The sequence below is a fragment of the Camellia sinensis genome, chromosome 6 (assembly GCF_055761805.1).
Source record: "Camellia sinensis isolate YWXY chromosome 6, ASM5576180v1, whole genome shotgun sequence".
Classification (NCBI taxonomy): Eukaryota; Viridiplantae; Streptophyta; class Magnoliopsida; order Ericales; family Theaceae; genus Camellia; species Camellia sinensis.
The window spans coordinates 194,334,099-194,353,836 of NC_138966.1; the positions used below are offsets into that span (position 1 = coordinate 194,334,099).

Sequence of the window (19,738 nt, forward strand, 5' to 3'; positions counted from 1 at the left end):
GATTTTTCATTGTTTTTCTCTTTCTTTTGTCCGTCATTTATTTTCTATTCAAACCTGACCAAAAGAAATGTTATCTTTCTTTCACATTATTGAATTAGCAGACATTTACTAATGTGGATGTTGTTAACTGTGGATGTTGTTGACATTTGAATTAGCAGTCATTCAAACCTGACCAATTTTTTAAAAAAATTATTATATTTTCTGAATTGTACGTGTATTTGCTTCATTAAAATCGCGTCTTTAATTGTGTACTCCGTGAGGCATTGTTCATTGGAAAGTTGAGGTTTTTGGTGGTAGAATTCGAAGATTCGACTTTGACGTACTGGGTTTATTTTTATTTATGGGAATTGAATGTGCTTCAATGGTGTACTGGGTTGTAAAATAATTATTTAATATTTAACTAAAATGGATATGCATTGCAGGTTGCTCGCAGTGGTCACACTGTAGTTAGGGCAAACTCTGTTTTAATTCTATTTGGAGGTGAAAATGCTAAACGGAAGAAACTCAGTGATTTACATATGTTTGATTTGAAGTCTTTGACTTGGCTTCCTCTTCATTGCACGTGAGTAGTCTGCAGCATATTGTATCAAAATATTTTCTGAAACGATTGAAAAAAAATGTTGCTTGTCGACAATTTCAGACCTTAATTCTTTGTTGTACATCAAATTCCATTCAGAAGCTATTAACTGGGTCCCTGGCGCACTGTGCATGTGTGCAGAGGACAAGGACCATCTCCAAGATCTAACCACGTGGCTGCTCTTTATGGTGATAAAATGCTTCTAATTTTTGGAGGAGCATCGAAGTCTAAGACTTTGAATGACATATATTCACTTGACTTTGAGACGGTGTGTTCAGCTTTTAAATTTTTCTAGTTAATGTTATTGGTCTTGGTGGTTGACATCTGATTTCTTTAGTGATGCAAAATCACATCTTATCTGCAAATTTCTGATACATGCATATGGATGTTTTCTTCAGATGATATGGTCGAGAATTAAGATACGAGGTTTTCATCCATCACCTAGAGCTGGCTGTTGTGGAGTCCTGCGTGGAACTAAATGGTACATTGCTGGGGGTGGTAGCAGGAAAAAACGTATGTCGCACAATCCGAGAAGAACGTATTCAAACTTCTCTAATCTGTTTCTTCCACGGTGCAACTCTGAATGAGGAACATAATTTCTTTTTGATGTCGGGTTTAATGTGACAATTTGGCTTATTGCCTACTCTTTTCATCTATTTTTGTTATGATGGTGACCATCTCATGTGTGGTTTGGGACTTTGGGACCTATGTATGCATTCTAAGAGGAGAAGATTAAAAGCAGAAAGAAGAATATACTTATATTTATTAAAAGTGGGAAGAATAATATAAAATCAAAGAGAAGGATTACCCATGTAACTCCTATTACTTGAAAGAAAGGGAAAATGGCAAAATTAGTTGGCACTTGAGACTATTGGTTTGAATTTATTATAATTTTGCTATTGTTTGGTTCTTTTATTGCCTTTGGTTGTGTAGTTATTTGGTATCTCCAAAGAATCCAATGACTCACACTTATGCATGTCACCTAATATGCATTTTAGATTTCTATTTGCTCTTACAGAGAAATTTCTTGACTTTTCTTTCTATTCTATTCTCTCTATTTTCCAGGACATACAGAAATGTTGATTTTTGATGTTTTAAAACAAGAGTGGTCTGTTTCTGTTGCATCTCCTCCATCTTCTATCACCACCAACAAGGTACAGTTTGTTGATTTTGCAGCTTGTCCAAGTCTAATAAAAGTAGGTCTTTACAACATTATTATTGGACTTTCAACAAAGTGTGACTTGTAGGTTTTATCATTCGTTGGAAGGTAATTAAAATGAATTCCTGAGGATGTTTATGTTATGCTTTCTCCTTCACATTTTTTCAAATTATTTTCTGCTTTCCTTTGGAGTTGGATGGTTTGGCCAGTTGGCCATACCTGATATGGCTGTGATTGTCAACTTGTATGCTAGTTAGAATATAATACTGCAAGACTTGAATCTTGTTCTCTTCTTTTTTGTTTCTCACTCAACTTTTGTCACTTGGGAATAATAGATATTTATTTCCTCCTATTTGTTGGCAATTTTGCTGATGGATTACTGTTTCACAGGGGTTTAGCCTTGTGCTGCATTAGCACAAGGAAAGGGATTTTCTTGTTGTGTTCGGGGGATCCAAGAAGGAGCCTTCAAATCAGGTTAAAAATAAGTTTTCAAATATTGTTTCCTGTTAACGCATCAGTTGATACCCAACAACACATTGTTTTGTGGCAGATTGAAGTACTGACCATGGAAAAGAATGAATCATCTATGGGCCGGTGATTAGCTCCCAGTAAAGGTCCAGGATCTTTACTCTCTGAAAACAGCTTTGTTAGATAATGTCTCAATGGGACCACATATTTAAATGTGGTGTTATCATTTATAAGAAGCCTACAATTTAAGTGATTCAATTTAGTTAATAGGCTTAAGGTTATATGTGTCATGGACCTAATGTGTAGATACTAGTTGAGTAATTTCTATTTCTATGAGGGGCAGAAATAGAAATTAAAACAAAATTGGTTAAGTTGGTTTTCATAGAAACTGCCACACGGTTTTGTTTTTTGAAAACCTATTTTAACTTTAAGATGTTATGGTCCCTAATCCTGCCTGATAAGAAAAGAACTGCCAACTTCTTTGATATCCTCTCAAGGAGAAACTAAAGGCACCAAAAGGAAAGGATTGGAAGGCAACAACAAAGGCAATACAAAAGGTGGTATTGACAATCACGCTTCCGTTTAACCATTACGATGGAATCAGGTACGCTTTTGTTTGGTTTTCTTGCTAATACACATGATACATGATCCAAACTCTAAGGTTTTATGTTCTGAAAAATTTATCTAACAATTGGTATCAAAGCGGTTATATCATGTGTATTATCAGAATTGATATGCTATTATTCATCCTATTTAGTTTCCTGGTTTTCAGATTCTGAAATTCTGTATTTTCTGTTTTTTTTTTAAATAGTAATCTGTTTTCTGGAAATGTAAACTAATTGAGATGGGTAGTGGGTAGATAAGTGCATATATATATATATATATATCATGCGGTTTGATTGTGAACATTGGTTTAAAAAAAAAAACCCACTTCCGTCTGCGTTCTTTGGGCGTTTGAAACAGAGCAGTTTTATGTCAACATATATTCTTAATCTATTCATGCATGTGTTGGTTTGGTCTTTGGCATTTTGTAATCAATTCTTGCATGTAATTTGTGACTGTATAAAAGGTTTGGTTTTTTGGCATTTTCTAATCTATTCATGCATGCGTTGTTTTCCTGGGTGTTTGAATCAGAGTACCATTATGTTATTATTTTCTTATAACGAATTGATTTGGAGTTTTCTATTCACTTGATGCATGTGATTTGTGGTTTATAAAAAAAAAAATTATTTTTGGAACCTTCAATTATATATATATATATATATATGTATATAATTGGGATTGCTGCAAATTATATCATATATACGGGGTAACGCATTAAGAAATCTTTAAATTTAAAATTATTTCATACAACATCTACAGTTGAAATTTAATTTTCTAACATTCTAAATATAAGTCAATTAAAACAAGATGTCACAAAAGTGATCTCTCTTGATTAGATTGTTTTATATGGAATGTTTTGATGTTCATGTATGTGTACATCATGCGGGTATTTATCGGTCCAAAGACATGATTAATACTTGGCAGAATTACACGCACATATGCGGTGATAAACATGTGCCAATAGTCAAGGAAACCTAATGTGAATAATAACTCCATCAAAAGATAGATTTGTTATTTGACATAACTTATTGTCAATGTTTGATCATTACAACAAGAATACCACTTACAGTTAATATCACTACCCAAAGGCTTGGTATTAATGTTGTGCTAGGTATCTTGAGATGTTGTTATTAAATTAATTTAATTAGAGATTATCTGTTTGGTTACTTAATGTGAGCATAATTGTTTATTCATTTTATTTTATTTTCTATTCAGCTTTAATGTCGACTACTTCAATCTCTGCCAACATGAACAATGTTCCAATGTTAAATGGAACAAACTTTAAGGACTGGAAAGAGAACATATTGATTGTTCTCGGCTGCATGGACATAGACTTGGCATTAAGAATGCCAAAACCGAATGATCTCACTGAACAAAGTACTCCTAAGGATATTGTGTACTTTGAAAAGTGGGATCGTTCTAACAGGCTAAGTCTTATGATCATGAAGCGTGGGATTCCAGAAGTCTTTCGGGGTGCAATAACAGAGGATGTTACCATTGCCGGTGAATTTCTTTCAAAAATTCAAAAGCGTTTTGCTAAAAATGATAAGGCTGAAACAAGTACGCTTTTAGCAAGCTTGATTTCAATAAAGTATAAAGGCAAGGGTAATGTTCGCGAGTACATCATGGAGATGTCTCATCTTGCTTCAAAACTTAAGGCACTAAAGCTCGACCTATCTGATGATTTGCTCGTGCATCTAGTTCTCATCTCTCTTCCTGCACAATTTAACCAATTTAAGGTCAGTTATAACTGCCAGAAGGAGAAATGGACTCTCAATGAGCTCATTTCATTTTGTGTGCAAGAGAAAGAGAGATTGAAGCAAGAAAGGACTGAAAGTGCTCATCTGGCAAGCACCTCCAAGCATACGGGCAAAAGAAAGCATAAGGGAAAAGAAGTTGCTGCTCCTAAGGGTCCGGAACCAAAGAAACAGAAAGTGCAGGATGGATTGTTTCTTTTGTGGCAAGCCCGGACGCAGAAAGAAGGATTGTGCCAAATACGTCGCCTGGCGTGTAAAGAAAGGTACATTTTATGTTTTGGTTTGTTCTGAAATAAATTTAGCTTCAATACCAAGAAACACTTGGTGGGTAGATTCTGGCGCTACTACTCACATATGTGTTTCTATGCAGGGTTGCCTGAACTACCGCAAGCCAACTGATGCTGAAAGATACATCTTTGTGGGTGATGGCAAGTCAATAGAAGTGCAGGCAATAGGGCACTTTAGATTATTGCTAAAAACTGGTTATTATTTGGATTTAATAGACACTTTTGTTGTACCGTCCTTTAGACGGAATTTAATTTCTGTTTCTGTATTGGACAAATTGGGATATTGTTGTTCTTTTGGAAATATGAAGTTTAGTATGTCTATTAATTCAAATGTTGTTGGTACTGGTTTACTTAATGTGTTTGATAATCTATATTTGCTAGAAACTATTGCATCTTATAATGAAATCTTGCACGTGGAATCACGAGGTAAAAAGCGTAAATTAACTAAGGAAAATTCAGCCTCATTATGGCACAAACGCCTAGGTCACATCTCTAAATCTAGAGTTGAGCGCCTTGTGTCTGATGGAATTTTGGACTCTCTTGATTTTTCAGAATTTGATGTCTGTATTGAGTGTATCAAGGGAAACAGACCAAAATAAAGAAATATGGTGCCCATATGACTACAAATGTCTTAGAATTAATTCATACGGACATCTGTGGGCCATTCCCTATGGCGTCTTGGAATGGTCAACAATATTTTATCACATTCATAGACGACTATTCCAGATATGGGTATCTATTTCTTATCCATGAGAAATCACAGTCTTTGGACGTATTCAAAAAATTTAAGACCGAAGTTGAGTTACAACTCAACAAATGGATAAAAAGTGTCAGGTCTGACCGTGGTGGTGAATACTATGGCAGATATGATGGGTCAGGTGAACAACGTCCAGGACCGTTTGCAAAATACCTGGAGGTATGTGGAATCGTCCCACAATACACCATGCCAGGATCACCTAGCATGAATGGTGTATCTGAGAGACGAAACCGGACTCTTAAGGATATGGTAAGAAGTATGATCAGTCATTCTACTTTACCAGAGTCCCTCTGGGGTGAGGCTCTAAAGATAGCAACTTATATCTTAAATCGGGTGCCAACTAAAGCAGCTGCAAAAACACCTTATGAGCTTTGGGTTGGGCGAAAGCCTAGTCTAAAACACTTGCATGTGTGGGGGTGTCCTGCTGAGGCGAGGCCTTATAAACCTCATGAAAGAAAATTGGACTCTAAAACTGTTAGCAGCTACTTTATTGGCTATGCCGGACGATCACGGGGTTACAAGTTTTATGATCCCACAAATAGGTCAATATTTGAGACGGGAATTGCAACATTTTTTGAGGATGTTGAGTTTGGGGGGAGAAATCCAGTTAGACACATTGTCTTTGAGGAGGAAGCAGGAGTAATCCCACTTCCTATTACTACTTTTGACCAATTACAGGTTCCTATACCTGTCATTGCTCGAGAAGTAACTTCGGATCCTCAACTAGACAATGTTGTTCAAGACAATATAGTTCAACCCCTCATTCAAGATGAGGTAATTGTTCCTGAGGAACAAACTCTACAACCTCAATCTCAAGAACCTGTGCCACTAAGGCAATCCACAAGAGAAAGGAGATTTGCGATTTCGGATGATTATCTTGTATATCTCCAGGAACATGAGGTAGAAAATGGAATGTCGAAAGATGACCCAATCAACTATCATCAAGCCATAGAAAGTTCCAACTCTCATAAATGGATAGAAGCCATGAATGAAGAATATAAGTCTATGCAAGACAATAAAGTTTGGAAACTTGTCTCATTACCAGTTGGTGCGAAGCCTGTAGGTTGTAAATGGATATTTAAAACCAAAAGGGATTCAAATGGTAATGTGGAGAGGTAAAAAGCGCGTCTTGTAGCCAAAGGCTTTACTCAAAAGGAAGGAATTGACTTTAAAGAAACTTTTTCTCCGGTATCTACAAAAGATTCTTTTAGGACAATTATGGCGCTTGTTGCATGTTTTGATCTTGAGTTGCATCAGATGGATGTTAAAACAACATTTCTTAATAGTGACATTAAAGAAACAATTTATATGGTGCAGCCAGAAAACTTTGTGTCGGGAGACCCAAAGAATATGGTTTGCAAATTGACTAAATCCATCTATGGACTCAAACAAGCTTCTCGTCAGTGGTACTTCAAATTTCATCAAGTTTTCACTTCGTATGATTTTGAAACTAATGTTGTTGATGAATGTGTGTATCACAAGTTCAGTGGGAGTAAACACATATTTTTGGTTTTATATGTTGATGATATATTGCTTGCCACAAACGATATGAACTTATTGCATGACACCAAGAGATTTCTATCTAAGAATTTTGAAATGAAAGATCTTGGTGATGCTTCCTTTGTGTTAGGAATCGAAATACACCGCGATCGTTCTCAGGGTATTCTGGGATTATCACAAATGAGCTATATCGAAAAAGTACTCAATAGATTTGGCATGCAAAATTGTAAATCAGGTGAAACCCCGGTTGCTAAGGGAGACAAGTTTAGTCTCAGCCAATGCCCGAAAAACAGTCTTGAAATTCAATAAATGCAGAAGATTCCTTATGCCTCGGCTGTAGGGAGTCTAATGTATGCCCAAGTATGTACGCGCCCGGATATTGCGTTCATAGTTGGCATGTTAGGCAGATATTTAAGTAATCCTGGCATGCATCATTGGAAAGTAGCCAAGCGAGTTATGTGGTATTTACAGAGAACAAAGGAATATATGCTCACATATAGGAGGTCGGATAAGTTAGAGATCATTGGGTATTCTGACTCTGATTTTGCTGGATGCCAAGACAATAGGAAATCCACATCAGGCTATATTTATCTGTTGGCTGGCGGAGTAATTTCCTGGAGGTCTGCAAAGCAGACGCTCATAGCTTCATCCACCATGGCCGCAGAGTTTGTAGCATGTTATGAGGCATCAAACCAAGGGATATGGCTGCGGAATTTTATCACTGGGTTGCGTATTTTGGAAGGCATTGAAAGACCACTTAAGTTATACTGTGACAATAAGTCTGCAGTTTTATATTCCAATAACAACAGGAGCTCGACAAAATCAAAGCATATTGATATCAAGTTCCTAGTTGTAAAAGAAAGAGTGCAGAGTGGACAGATGTCCATAGAGCACATTTGGACAAACTCCATGATAGCTGATCCACTTACGAAGGGACTACCACCCATGGTCTTTCATGAGCACACTGCTCATATGGGTGTTGTTCTATTTGAGAACATTTTGGTTTAGTGGGAGTTTGTATTTACATTACTGTTTTATGTCAGCCTTGAGTTTTATCTATGTAATTAGATTAATTTCTGCAGAAATGAAGTATTCAGTTTATTACACTCTGTTACGTATTGTGAAGTATTGATCTCAATAAAGTTAAGTAGGACCAATTGGAAATAGGCATGTATGGATCACATTACATGTAATTTCCATGCTACGCATCCATGATTGATCTATGTCGTTTAGCTGTATTGGTATACGTGACCATTGGTGGGTCGAGTTACGATTACTGTAACGAAGACCGCTTTGATCCTATATCAATATAGTTAATGGACAAGATTGTTTGGATACCCTCAGGTCATGATAACAAATTTCTGAGCTCACTAAAGTTAAGCACATTTGTCAGGTTACATATGTGGTCCAATGGGAGATTGTTAGATAATGTCTCAATGGGACCACATATTTAAATGTGGTGTTATCATTTATAAGAAGCCTACAATTTAAGTGATTCAATTTAGTTAATAGGCTTAAGGGTATATGTGTCATGGACCTAATGTGTAGATACTAGTTGAGTAATTTCTATTTCTATGAGGGGCAAAAATAGAAATTAAAACAAAATTGGTTAAGTTGGTTTTCATAGAAACTGCCACACGGTTTTGTTTTTTGAAAACCTATTTTAACTTTAAGATGTTATGGTCCCTAATCCTGCCTGATAAGAAAAGAACTACCAACTTCTTTGATATCCTCTCAAGGAGAAACTAAAGGCACCAAAAGGAAAGGATTGGAAGGCAATAACAAAGGCAAAACAAAAGGTGGTATTGACAATCACGCTTCCGTTTAACCATTACGATGGAATCAGGTACGCTTTTGTTTGGTTTTCTTGCTAATACACATGATACATGATCCAAACTCTAAGGTTTTATGTTCTGAAAAATTTATCTAACAAGCTTATCATCCACAGGATTGGCTACACAATTAAATACTGGTTCTTTTAATGGGTCAGTTGATGCTGTTGCGAAACAAAATCTGGCATCTATAATTGAGCACCATGGCTCTAGTAGAAGATCATTGTGAGTCTTTACTTGTGGATTCAAATCCTGTTTCTGGTAATATTTCACTCCGCAAGAAATTTCATCATGAGGAAGACAGCATGATGGCAAAGAGTTCTGAAGATGGAAGTCCTTCACAGGTGAACTACTAATTCCCCAATGTAATTGCTCACTGTTGCATTTCAATATTAATTTAAATGTCTGAAAGTAGATATCCCTTGTTGAAAATCCAACAATGCCATCATCTGTGGACATATGAAAGTTCATTTTGCACGTTTTGTGTATGTCATTGTTGACTTCATTGGCCTACCTTGTATTTTCCCGGCCTGGGATATGTTCTACATTGAAACCAAAGATAAGCTGTTGAGATGTAGAAACCTGTTTCCCTAGGATTTTCTTGTTCCCACTCATCAGTTGTCATTCTTTCCCACTATCCATCTTTTGAAACCAAATGGTCTGGATTCCAACATTTTCGCTTTGTGGCAGTCCATCCAACTGATATTCCCAAGTTCAAAAACCAAAAAAGTAACCGATGTTGCTTAGAACCTCAAAAACCCTATCCAACTGATATTCCCAAGTTCTTGTTCCAGCAGGTAGCAGAGCAGAGAACAAAACAACTTGATATGGGTGTTCAGGCTAACATTGCTGGGAATAAAGCCAATTCAGAAGAAACATCTTTATTTGAATCTGATGGTTCGAACACCCACAACAAAGGAAATGAAAATCTTCCGACTGATGATGATGATATAGTCGTATTATTAGAAACTGACGGTAAATCAAGAGGACCTTCAGTTCCTTCAAGCATCTATCAACTGTATGGAACAAAAATGGCTGCCCTAATAAAAAGAACGAAATTTTGGAAGGACAGCTGGCAGTTGCATTGGCTAGCCGAGAAGCTGCAGAGAAGAACTTATCTTCTGTTCTCAAGAGCAGACAAGAGATGGAAAAAAAACTGACAGATGCAGTCAAGGAGATGGAATTGCTGAAAGAGAAGCTAGCTGGAGTTGAGCTGGCACAAGAAGAGGCCAACAACGTATCAAATATTGTCCACTCTGACAATGTAAGGCTTGAGCATGATGTGGCTTTCCTCAAGGTAGTGTTGGATGATACAAAGAAGGTACTGTAATTACATCATCTTCTCATGTGGATTCAAATTTGTGATTTGTAAGTTTGAATATATCATCGGGTTTGCTTGTCCTCCCCCTTTTCTTTTTAAGAGTTGCATTCGACTAGAGGAGTACTTGCGGGAGAAAGGGCAAGGGCACTCCAACCACAGGTATGGCTGCCAAATGATATTGATCTTTATTACAGCTGTTTATACTGTTGTTCTAAACTATGTTATATGGACTCTTGTAAAGTTGTGAAGTACCCGTTTCGGGCATTTGACCCGTGGTAAGAGTTTGAGATACGTATCCTACATGCCCAACAAGTTTGTATAAGTAGTTCAGTTTAGTATGTAAACATCGTTTTATTCTTACAAATAAAATAAGTATTTTCGAAATATAAAATCTAATTGTGTCTTAGTGTGATTGACATGAGAATTAAATAAATTTGAATAAAACAAGTATTTTCGAAATATAAAATCTAATTGTGTCTTGGTGTGATTGACATGACAATTAATAAATTTGACATTTAGACATGTACTTGGACTCAAAATTGCCTATTGTAGCCATCAAAGTTATATGTAATCATCCTAACTCGCACGCAAGACTCTAAATTCTCATTCATAGTTGGTTTCGGATTAGGACCCGATTTACATACCACCTCCTAATAAAAAATGCATCGAGTTTTGAACACTGCAATTCAAGTACAGTCACTATGAAAGTAATAGAGATTGTATACCATTTTCCTTGTAACATGTTTTATGATACAATTGTGGGCTTATACTATTCCAATTCCATATACATAAAAATTTGCAGGTTGAAGTTTTCCATCTGAAACAAAGATTGCAGTCTGTGAAGAACCGAGCACCAACCCCAAGGAAATCTTTCCATCATGTATAGTACGGAGAATTGGTCTCCGCGCTGTTAAAGTAATATTTTTGTACACGCCCATCAGTTATATATTTACAATATTTTGTAGTAATATTTCTTTGTTCATTAAAGTACTTGATGCTGGTGCTCCATATTGTAAAATATCTTTAATTGCTAGGCCAGGTATAGCTTGGGCCCTCTTGGGTTGGATTGGTCTTTTACCCCTTTTAGTGACTAGTATCCATGGGTCAAATGCATCTTCCTCCCCTCTCTCTGTTTGCAAGTATCCGTTAGCTTCTGTCATGGGATTGTCAGGACGTCTTTGCCGGTAACGGCTATGTTATTTGCCGCCGGTTGGACGTTGGGAGTTTTGAACCTGCAGGCTTCTTTCTTTCTTGTGATCAATTCTAGCACAAAGAAAACAAAAGAAGTGTAGAGATTCGTATTCTATGTTGTAGTACCTATCCTCCAAAATAAACTTTGGTTTTAGAGGTTTACTGGCTTTGTTTGGTTTGTGTTTCTCAAAAAATTTTGGGAAAAATTTTCTACAAATAAGTTTTCAAAAGTAGTCAAACCAAACAAATTTTCCCAAATTTTTTTTCCAAAACTTGTTTGGTTTACAAGTTTTCCAAACAAATCTCTCTCTCATATACATCAAATCAATCACTTTTTTCAAAACTCTTTCTCAAAATAATTTTTCAAAACATCTTTTGAAAAAAAATCAAACCAAACAAATTTTCGTACTTTTTATCTCAAAACATATTTCTCAAATACAAACCAAACAAGCCCTAAGATCCATTTCAATACATATTCTTGCAAATTTCCCTCTTGTCGCCATAGCCGTGATCTAATCAATCTTAAGAGGTTTCCTACTAGATTTGGCAATGGCGAAAAGAAGTTTCTCCTGGTAATACTCAATCAGAAGCTTTGGAAACCAAACCCAAACTGCGGTTGTGGTTTCAGAGGCTTCCGATGGTTTGAAATTCGGTTCCCACCGTCGCACAGTGAGATAGTAGTCCATGATCACCCATGGTTCTCCCATGAAAACATGAGTACAGTCTGACTATTCAGAAAATTTAAAAAGGAAGTAATTGTTACCCAGGTCAATGCCATTAAAATCCCCTTGCAGACCCCAAATATTCTTTACTCGAGTACATAGCATTTTATAGCCTATGCTCCTGCCCAGAAGCCTGATGATTAGAGCATTCCTCCACGGTTGCCTAATCTTTTCCAGTAGTTCTTTGGGTAGGGTGACTTTGGGAAAGCCCAAGTGTTCTGAGCAGGAGTGTTGGATTTCAGTTTGTCTCTCGAGCTCATTATCCTCTTCATTAGATGAGAGGATTTCTACCCTATTGTCGCATAAATGATCACTTTTTCTATTCATGTTCAGAGCTTATTTGAAGGATTTGGGAGGTAGGGAAGGAGATCCCATAGCAGTAGGAACTTGAGCAGGGGTTCCCTCTTTCGACTCTAAAATCTCTATGTTCACCCCATTTTCTATGGTTGTTGCGATAGGTGAATCAGAACTTTTAATTTTCTTGGTGCTTCTGATCAAGTGGTCTTCTTATTCGATTGTTTTCTCAAGATTTAGAGGATCTCGATGATTGTTGGTGTTGCCTGAGATGTTTTCCGTCATATTGTTAGGCTTGATCAGGACTAAACCGAACCGATCCGTCGCATTTTGGACGGATGCGTGATGACGAGCGGACGGTTGTGGATTGATTTTCTCCAATCCGCCAATTTGGCGGACGGATGGCGGATTTGAGATTTCTTTGGCCGCAACCGAACCGCCAAACTGCCAAATCGCTAGCACCCCTAGTAATTTATAAGATTTTGTATTTTCAATTTGTTTAAATATTATGTTTGTGTTTTCAATTGAAAAAGAGTTTAAATATTCTGTTGTAAAAAAGTTTTCAACTTTAATATATTTTTGAATTGAAAAAAATAAACGTATTATTTATCTAGATTTTTTTGTTTTTAAATCTAACTCTAAAAATAATAAATAGAAAATATGATATACGCTGGTTGGTTTTTGTTTTCAAAAACATATGTAGACATAACAATACAGAGACATACAATCTCTACTACTGCTCTATTTATGGTTTTGGTGGTTTGAATTGTTATTATATTTTAAGAATCACAGATTGTAATACTTTATGTGAATAAATCATGCTGTGATTGTAATATGTGGATGAGGCATGTAGTGATCGTGATATTCTAAAGTTTCAAACTTTCTTTATTTGGATAAGGCATACAGTGATTGTAATATTTTTTTATATCATTGACTGTAATACTTTTTTTTTTTTTGAGGAAGTGCACAAGTTGAATTATGTTGAAAATTTATAAAATTTTAAACCGCCAAACCGCCAATCCGCTCAATCTACATCCGCCGGATTGGCGGATGGATGCGGATTGATTTTCTTCAATCCGCCAATCTGGCGGACGGATGGCGGATTAGAGGTTCCGCGGCCGCAACCGACCCACGCCCACCCCTAGGGACCATACAACTTTTAAAATACAGTATATATATTCAAAATTAAATTTTTTTGTTAAAAAAATAATAAAGCGAATATTATACCAAAAATGTGATTAGAAAACTATATTAAAAAACTAAATGCTAGTGTGTTTGGTTTGAATTTTTTGAATTAAGTTTTTGAAAATTGAGTTTTTTGGTTTTCGTGTTTTTTTTTTGTTTTTAGTGAATATTTTTAAAATTTTAAACATTTTTTTTATTATTTTAGATGCACCTTACTTAGATGTACCTAAAAAGTAAAAAAATTTGTGAAAAAATATTTTAAAAAATTAATAAATACATAAAAATACAAAAAATGTACTGAATTCTCGTATATTTTTTTGTATTTTTGGTATTTAATGAATTTTTAAAAAGTTTTTTTCACAAATTTTTTACTTTTTAGGTATATTTATGTTAGATATGTCTAAAAAGTTAAAAAAAAAAATTTGCTTAAAATATTAAAAAAACTTAGTAAAAATAAAAAAATAAGGAAAATAAGAAAGTAGAATTTTCTGAAAAGTGTTTTTTAAAAAATGGAACTAAGAAAAGTAATTTTTGAGTAACAAAAAAAGCAATTCATCCTCATAAATTCATTTTCATTAAATATTTTTTTTATCGCTTTTAAGAAACTTAATCATAAATAAACAGAAACAAAAATACGATAAAAATGATTGAATTTTCAAACCCTCAATAAAATAATTTCTGGGAAACAAAAAAAAATTTTAAAATGAGAATTGACACAGACTTTGAGTCCAAATAGGGTAGGGTCGGACCTATAAATCTATATCTAGCATTAGGGGTGTAATTTTGGCCTGGCTCGACCCATTTGGGTTCGGGCCTGGCCGAGCCCATGTCGGGCCTTGCGGGCTCTCCCGTCAAAAAATCGGGCTGGGTCCAAGCCCAAGCCTAGGCTCAAGGGTATTTGGGCTTTGGGCGGGCTAGTGGGCTGGGCCCCTGGGCTTGAGCTTGGGCTTTGGGCGGGTCTAAACAATTTTTAAATTTTTTTAAAAATTTTTTCCACCAAAATTTTATTATTTTTCATTAAAAATAATACTTCGGCATCAGGTGGGCCGGGCGGGCCGTGCTTTTGGGTAGGCCTTGAGCGGGTCAATGGGGCGGGGCTTCAAAACGATGGCCCAGGCCCAGGCCCTAACCCAAGGCCTCGAGCTGGGCATGGGCTCAGACCTAAACGGGCCTTCACAGGCCGGGCCCACCTCGGGCAGCAGGCGGGCTTCAGGTCACCCGCGGGCCATGGGCCAAAATTACACCCCTATCCAGCATCTAACCCACCAACCGTCTTTACCCGATCCATCATCATCATCATCATCATCATCTTCTTGTTCTTCTTCTTGATTGGAACACTCCCAGTATGAGGTGTTTTGAGAAGATGATTAAAAATTATTTTTTAATTTTTTTGATTTTTTTGTGAGAGATGGAAGTAGATTAAGGCCAAGTTTGGGAAGACTAAAACAGTGCACTTTTTGTCTTTTTGGACTAAAAAATTGAGGTTGAAAATATGGATGTTTGGGTTAACTTTTTGACTTTTTATTGAAAAATGTGTAATAAAAAATTGTAAAAATTGATTTGTATGGAAAAATTTGAATTGGGAGTTGTGTTAACTTTGAATTGATTTGTTGACTTTTGATGAATAGTGTTAACTTTTTAACTTTCTGAGTAACTTTTTGACTTTTTAACTTTTTTTGAAGTCCCAAACTTGGCCTAAAAGTTGAGAAGTGACTTTTAACTGACTTCTCAAAACATCCCTATATTTGGAACTTAGGAGTAAAAAGAAAAGAAATAATTACTTAAGTTATAAGAAAAAATAAAAAAAAAGAAATAATTGTGATTTATCTCTCTCTTATTTAGATAAATAAGAAATAAAAGAAAAGAAATTATTATTTGGTTAGATTTCATAAAAAAAAAAATGAAAAGAAATTTTTTTATGTTATATCATCAAAATAATCTTTTACTAAATATAAAAAAACCCTAAGAACTTGAGTGTCACATTGCTTGTTTTCACTTTTCAAAAGGCATTTTTTAGAAAATTCTATTTTCTTATTTTTCATATTTTTTTTGTTTTTACTGAATTTTTTTAATATTTTAAGTAATTTTTTTACTTTTTAGACACACCTAACATAAATACACCTAAAAAGTAAAAAAATTGTACAAAAAATCTTTTAAAAATTCACTAAATACCAAAAATACAAAAAAAATACAAGAATTCAGTACATTTTTTGTATTTTTATATATTTATTAATTTTTTAAAATATTTTTACACAAAATTTTTATTTTTTAGATACATCTAAGCAAAGTACCTCTAAAAAAGTAAAAAAAAATGTTTAAAATTTAGAAAATATTTACTAAAAACAAAAAAATACGAAAACCAAAAAAGTTAATTTTAAAAAAATTTAATCCAAAAAATTCAAACCAAACACACTGAATCATTTTATTTTTTTTATTTTTATAAAAATATAAAAATTTATTAATTTCTTTTCTCGGACAACCTTTATAAAGGTTAAAAATAAAGATTATAAGAAAAATAAAACTTCTCCCCGTTTCCCTCTTTCGTCCCCACTTAAATTACCCAAACAATTAAAAAAAATACGTATCTCTTCGTTTCGTTTCATTTTTCATTTCCAAACCACTCAATCCAAAACATAGTGTCAATCAATGGAGTCTTCGTCTTCGTCTTCACGAAGATCGCTGCTACATACGCATACATCTACAACCAGTCCTCAAAGATTTCTATCGAAGCGAATCGAACCAGCAATTCGAGGCAAATCGTGTCCGATATGCTTGAATCACATCGACCATCGCAGAGCAGCGGTGATCACAGCCTGCCTCCATGCCTATTGCGTCGATTGCATTCGCAGATGGAGCGATTTGAAGCGAAACTGTCCTCTCTGCAACGCAGTCTTCGATGCTTGGTTCTCCCAAATCAACCTCTCCTCTCGAACCTTCCTCAAACACAAATTACCAGAAATCAGTGAGGATATTAGGAAGCTCAATGTCGAAGTTTTGCGTAGCAGGCGAAGAGTTCTTGTTGCGGAGCGAAGGTGAGATTCTGGTATTTCTTTTCTTCTGTTTGGTTGATGAGACAATTGGGGAAAATGAAAGGGAATTTTGTAGTTTTTGGTGTAAACCTAGAAAACATGAAGCATATGAGTTAAAATTAGGGTAGAATGGTAAATACCGAAGCTTTGTACAACCAGCCATGGATATCCTCTTGCGGAGCAGAGGTGAGGTTCTGGTATTTTTGTCTTGTTTGTTTGGTTAGTGGGAAAATTGGGTGAAAGAAAGGAAATTTTGAAGATTTTGGTATAAACCCAAAAACACATGAAGCATAAGAGTCAAAATTGGGATAGAAAGGTAAATAACGAAGCTTGATACAGCCAGCCATGAAGAACCTCTTGCGGAGCAGAGGTGAAGTTTTGATATTTTTGTCCTCTTTGTTTGTTTGGTTGGTGGGAAAATTGGGTGAAAGAAAGGAAATTTTGAAGTTTCTTGTTGTAAACCCGGAAAACCTGAAGCATAAGAATCAAAATTAGGATAGAAAGGTACACAATCAAGTTTTATACAGCAGTCATAGATATCTTTTGAGGAGCAGAGGCAAGGTTCTGTTATTTTTGTCTTGTTTGTTTGGTTGGTGGGAAAATTGAGTGAAAGAAATGAAATATTTCTGTTTGTGTGGTGTAAACCCAGAAAACATAAAATAAAAGGTTTTCAATAGTAATTTTTTTACTAATGAATTTTTAGGTTTTTGAGAGAGGTTTGTGTTTGAGTCTGCGAATTACAGTTGGAATTTAACATGTTCTTAGGGTCCTCAGAAGATTAAGGGAAGAATTTGATTGTGTCAATGGGCGAACGATGCCTTTGCCGAGACAAAGATGGTTTGGAAGGTCAGGATCAGAGTCTTCTAATTCTGTTGCTGAGAGAGTTCTTCAGTGGCGTGCTAGGTACTCTCCATATTGTTCTGCTCCCCCCAATTTTTATTTTATTTTAACCTATAGTCAGATTTTGATTTGTCATCTGCAAATATGCTAGTATTGTTTGAACTTTTTTTTATCATTCATGTATTTAGCTAATGGATTCAAAACCACAACTTAATGTCAACTTTGTTACGATTTGGTTGAATGGTTTTGCTAATGTGGAATTTGGTCTTGCAGCATATACGAGCAACACTTGCGGGCTGTACCTTGTTTTTCTCAGAGTTGTCTTGAGCGGGTATATTCACTAGCCCAAGCTACTGAGATTCAGAGAGAGGACAATGACATAATTCTGTTTGTTTATTTGTTATCCAATTTCTTGAAATAAATCTATATTGCTGTGAAAGTCCATGTGCTTGACAAGACGTAAGGGTTTTAAAGATTTGCACAACCTTCTATCGCCAAAATTTTGTTTCCTTAGAAGTAAATTGCATACCACTTGGTTCTCTTATTTTCTTTGTTGTTCACCAATTCAGCTGGCAGTCAAGCATGCTCCCTCTATTGAGTCTGGAATGCGTAGAAATCTGTCTGGACAATGGGTTCTTGTTTCGACAGCCTCTATGAAGTTGTTCCCTTGGATGCATGATGAGTGCTATGTATTGATATTATGAACACATAAATGTCGCATAACACTAAGTATGCAAAACTATACACTGTCCATTGTAAAAAATCTGAGACGTGCCATTTTTGACTTCTTTGCCATTCTTGTGTCTAGTTGGTATGTCTACCCAACACTGTGTCACATGCCATTTTTGCCATTCTTGTGTCTTAGTTGCTATGTTTGCTAGTGTTTCTAGTATTACTGTGTAGGATAATATCTTATGCTTGAACCTAGTTTTACTGTTAGGCTTTGGCTTTGTTGAATTAGGTTGCACTTGATTTCCCAAAAAAAAAAAAAAAATAAGAAAAGAAAATTGTTTCCTTCTGGAAGGTTTTATTTTTGAGAGCTGACTTCCCCCTTATGTTTTCATCAGAACACAGCAGGAAACAATGGTGTCAAAGATAGGATACTAAAAAGAATAGAGCCATGGATTCATAGGGAACTGAAAGCTATACTTGGGGATCCAGATCCATCTGTTATTGTGCATGTGGCATCCTCACTCTTTATCTCAGGCCTTGAAGAGAAGCACGAGGCCCCTTCCAAACAATTTGTTCTCGAGGATAACTTTATTGAACCTTTGCGACCTTTTCTGCATGAAAGGACGAATATGTTTTGGCATGAACTCCGGTACATCATCTGCATTTAATTGACAAAAGATTGTTTGTTGCCCAGATAAGAAATTTATTTTTCCAAATTCTTAATTTATGTATGCATGTATTTTTTGTTTTTAAATTTTAAAAACAATTAGCATTTTATTTAGGTGAGAATGATCTATAATTACTTTGTTTCTCAGAATGACAGTTATCTAATGAACAAAAACTGTATGCCTTTCTTAAGGTGTTTTGCAGAAAGTCCATTCAACATTGAGACATACGACACTGTAGTTGAATATAAAAATTTGTCAGAATAAGTTCAGAAGAGAAACTTCAAAGGCTTTGTTGGCAACTTGGGGGGTCATGTTCTTCAAAAAGATCTATGGCTCCAAAGGATCGTGCAAGCTGTCATTGGAATTGTGTCTTCATCTGCCTGTTGGGAGAGATAGTCAATGGTCTTAATGGTCTTAATCCAGCGCATGTCTGCCTGACTTGAAAACAATACACGCAATTTGCACAAACCAAGAAGAATGAGCCAAAGCGGGTGGAGTTGCATCATGTTATCAAGGGGAAGAACAATAGAAGTGAAGAAGACAAGCGAGTAGTTTCCTCATTCAAGATTATCCTTGTTCATCAGGGTGTTCATTCAAATAATAGTACACCCTAATTGGAGATTCTTGTTATCAGTTTCATCCAGTCGCATTTTTATCCAGCTTATATGGTTTGTGATGTCTATACTGGCTAATGGATATTGTGACTGTTAAATTTCCTTCAGTTCTATTTAACTGGCTATTTTTTCTGCCAAAAAATTGAGTTCTCTCAATACTTATGGAAAATGATATATTATACACCTCAAACTTGTAGTGATCATATGTTATTACGGATTATTAGGGAGATTAATATTATACAATCATACAAAATTAGATGAA

General features: G+C 35.5%; 1 protein-coding gene and 1 pseudogene across 3 annotated transcripts; both read left to right on the plus strand.

Annotated features, from left to right (window-relative positions):
• The first annotated feature begins 404 nt into the window (after positions 1 to 404).
• LOC114278356 (uncharacterized) lies at positions 405 to 11,147 on the plus strand (annotated as a pseudogene). The gene is made up of 10 exons (XR_014333947.1): positions 405 to 562; positions 719 to 845; positions 976 to 1,090; positions 1,643 to 1,731; positions 2,127 to 2,210; positions 2,287 to 2,382; positions 9,135 to 9,284; positions 9,738 to 10,261; positions 10,364 to 10,420; positions 11,064 to 11,147. The product of XR_014333947.1 is annotated as an uncharacterized LOC114278356 (transcript).
• Positions 11,148 to 16,163: 5,016 nt separating this feature from the next.
• Positions 16,164 to 19,542, plus strand: LOC145793131 (uncharacterized). Of its 2 annotated transcripts, none has more exons than XM_082875766.1 (5): positions 16,164 to 16,685; positions 17,448 to 17,585; positions 17,796 to 17,853; positions 18,590 to 18,843; positions 19,054 to 19,542. In XM_082875766.1, exons 1-5 carry the CDS (start codon positions 16,300 to 16,302, stop codon positions 19,124 to 19,126), a joined length of 909 nt encoding a protein of 302 aa, XP_082731892.1. In that variant the 5' UTR covers positions 16,164 to 16,299; the 3' UTR covers positions 19,127 to 19,542. The 2 variants fall into 2 exon arrangements, with proteins under 2 accessions (XP_082731892.1, XP_082731893.1); XM_082875767.1 differs by having other exon boundaries at positions 16,176 to 16,685; positions 17,457 to 17,585.
• The last annotated feature ends 196 nt before the right edge of the window (positions 19,543 to 19,738 follow it).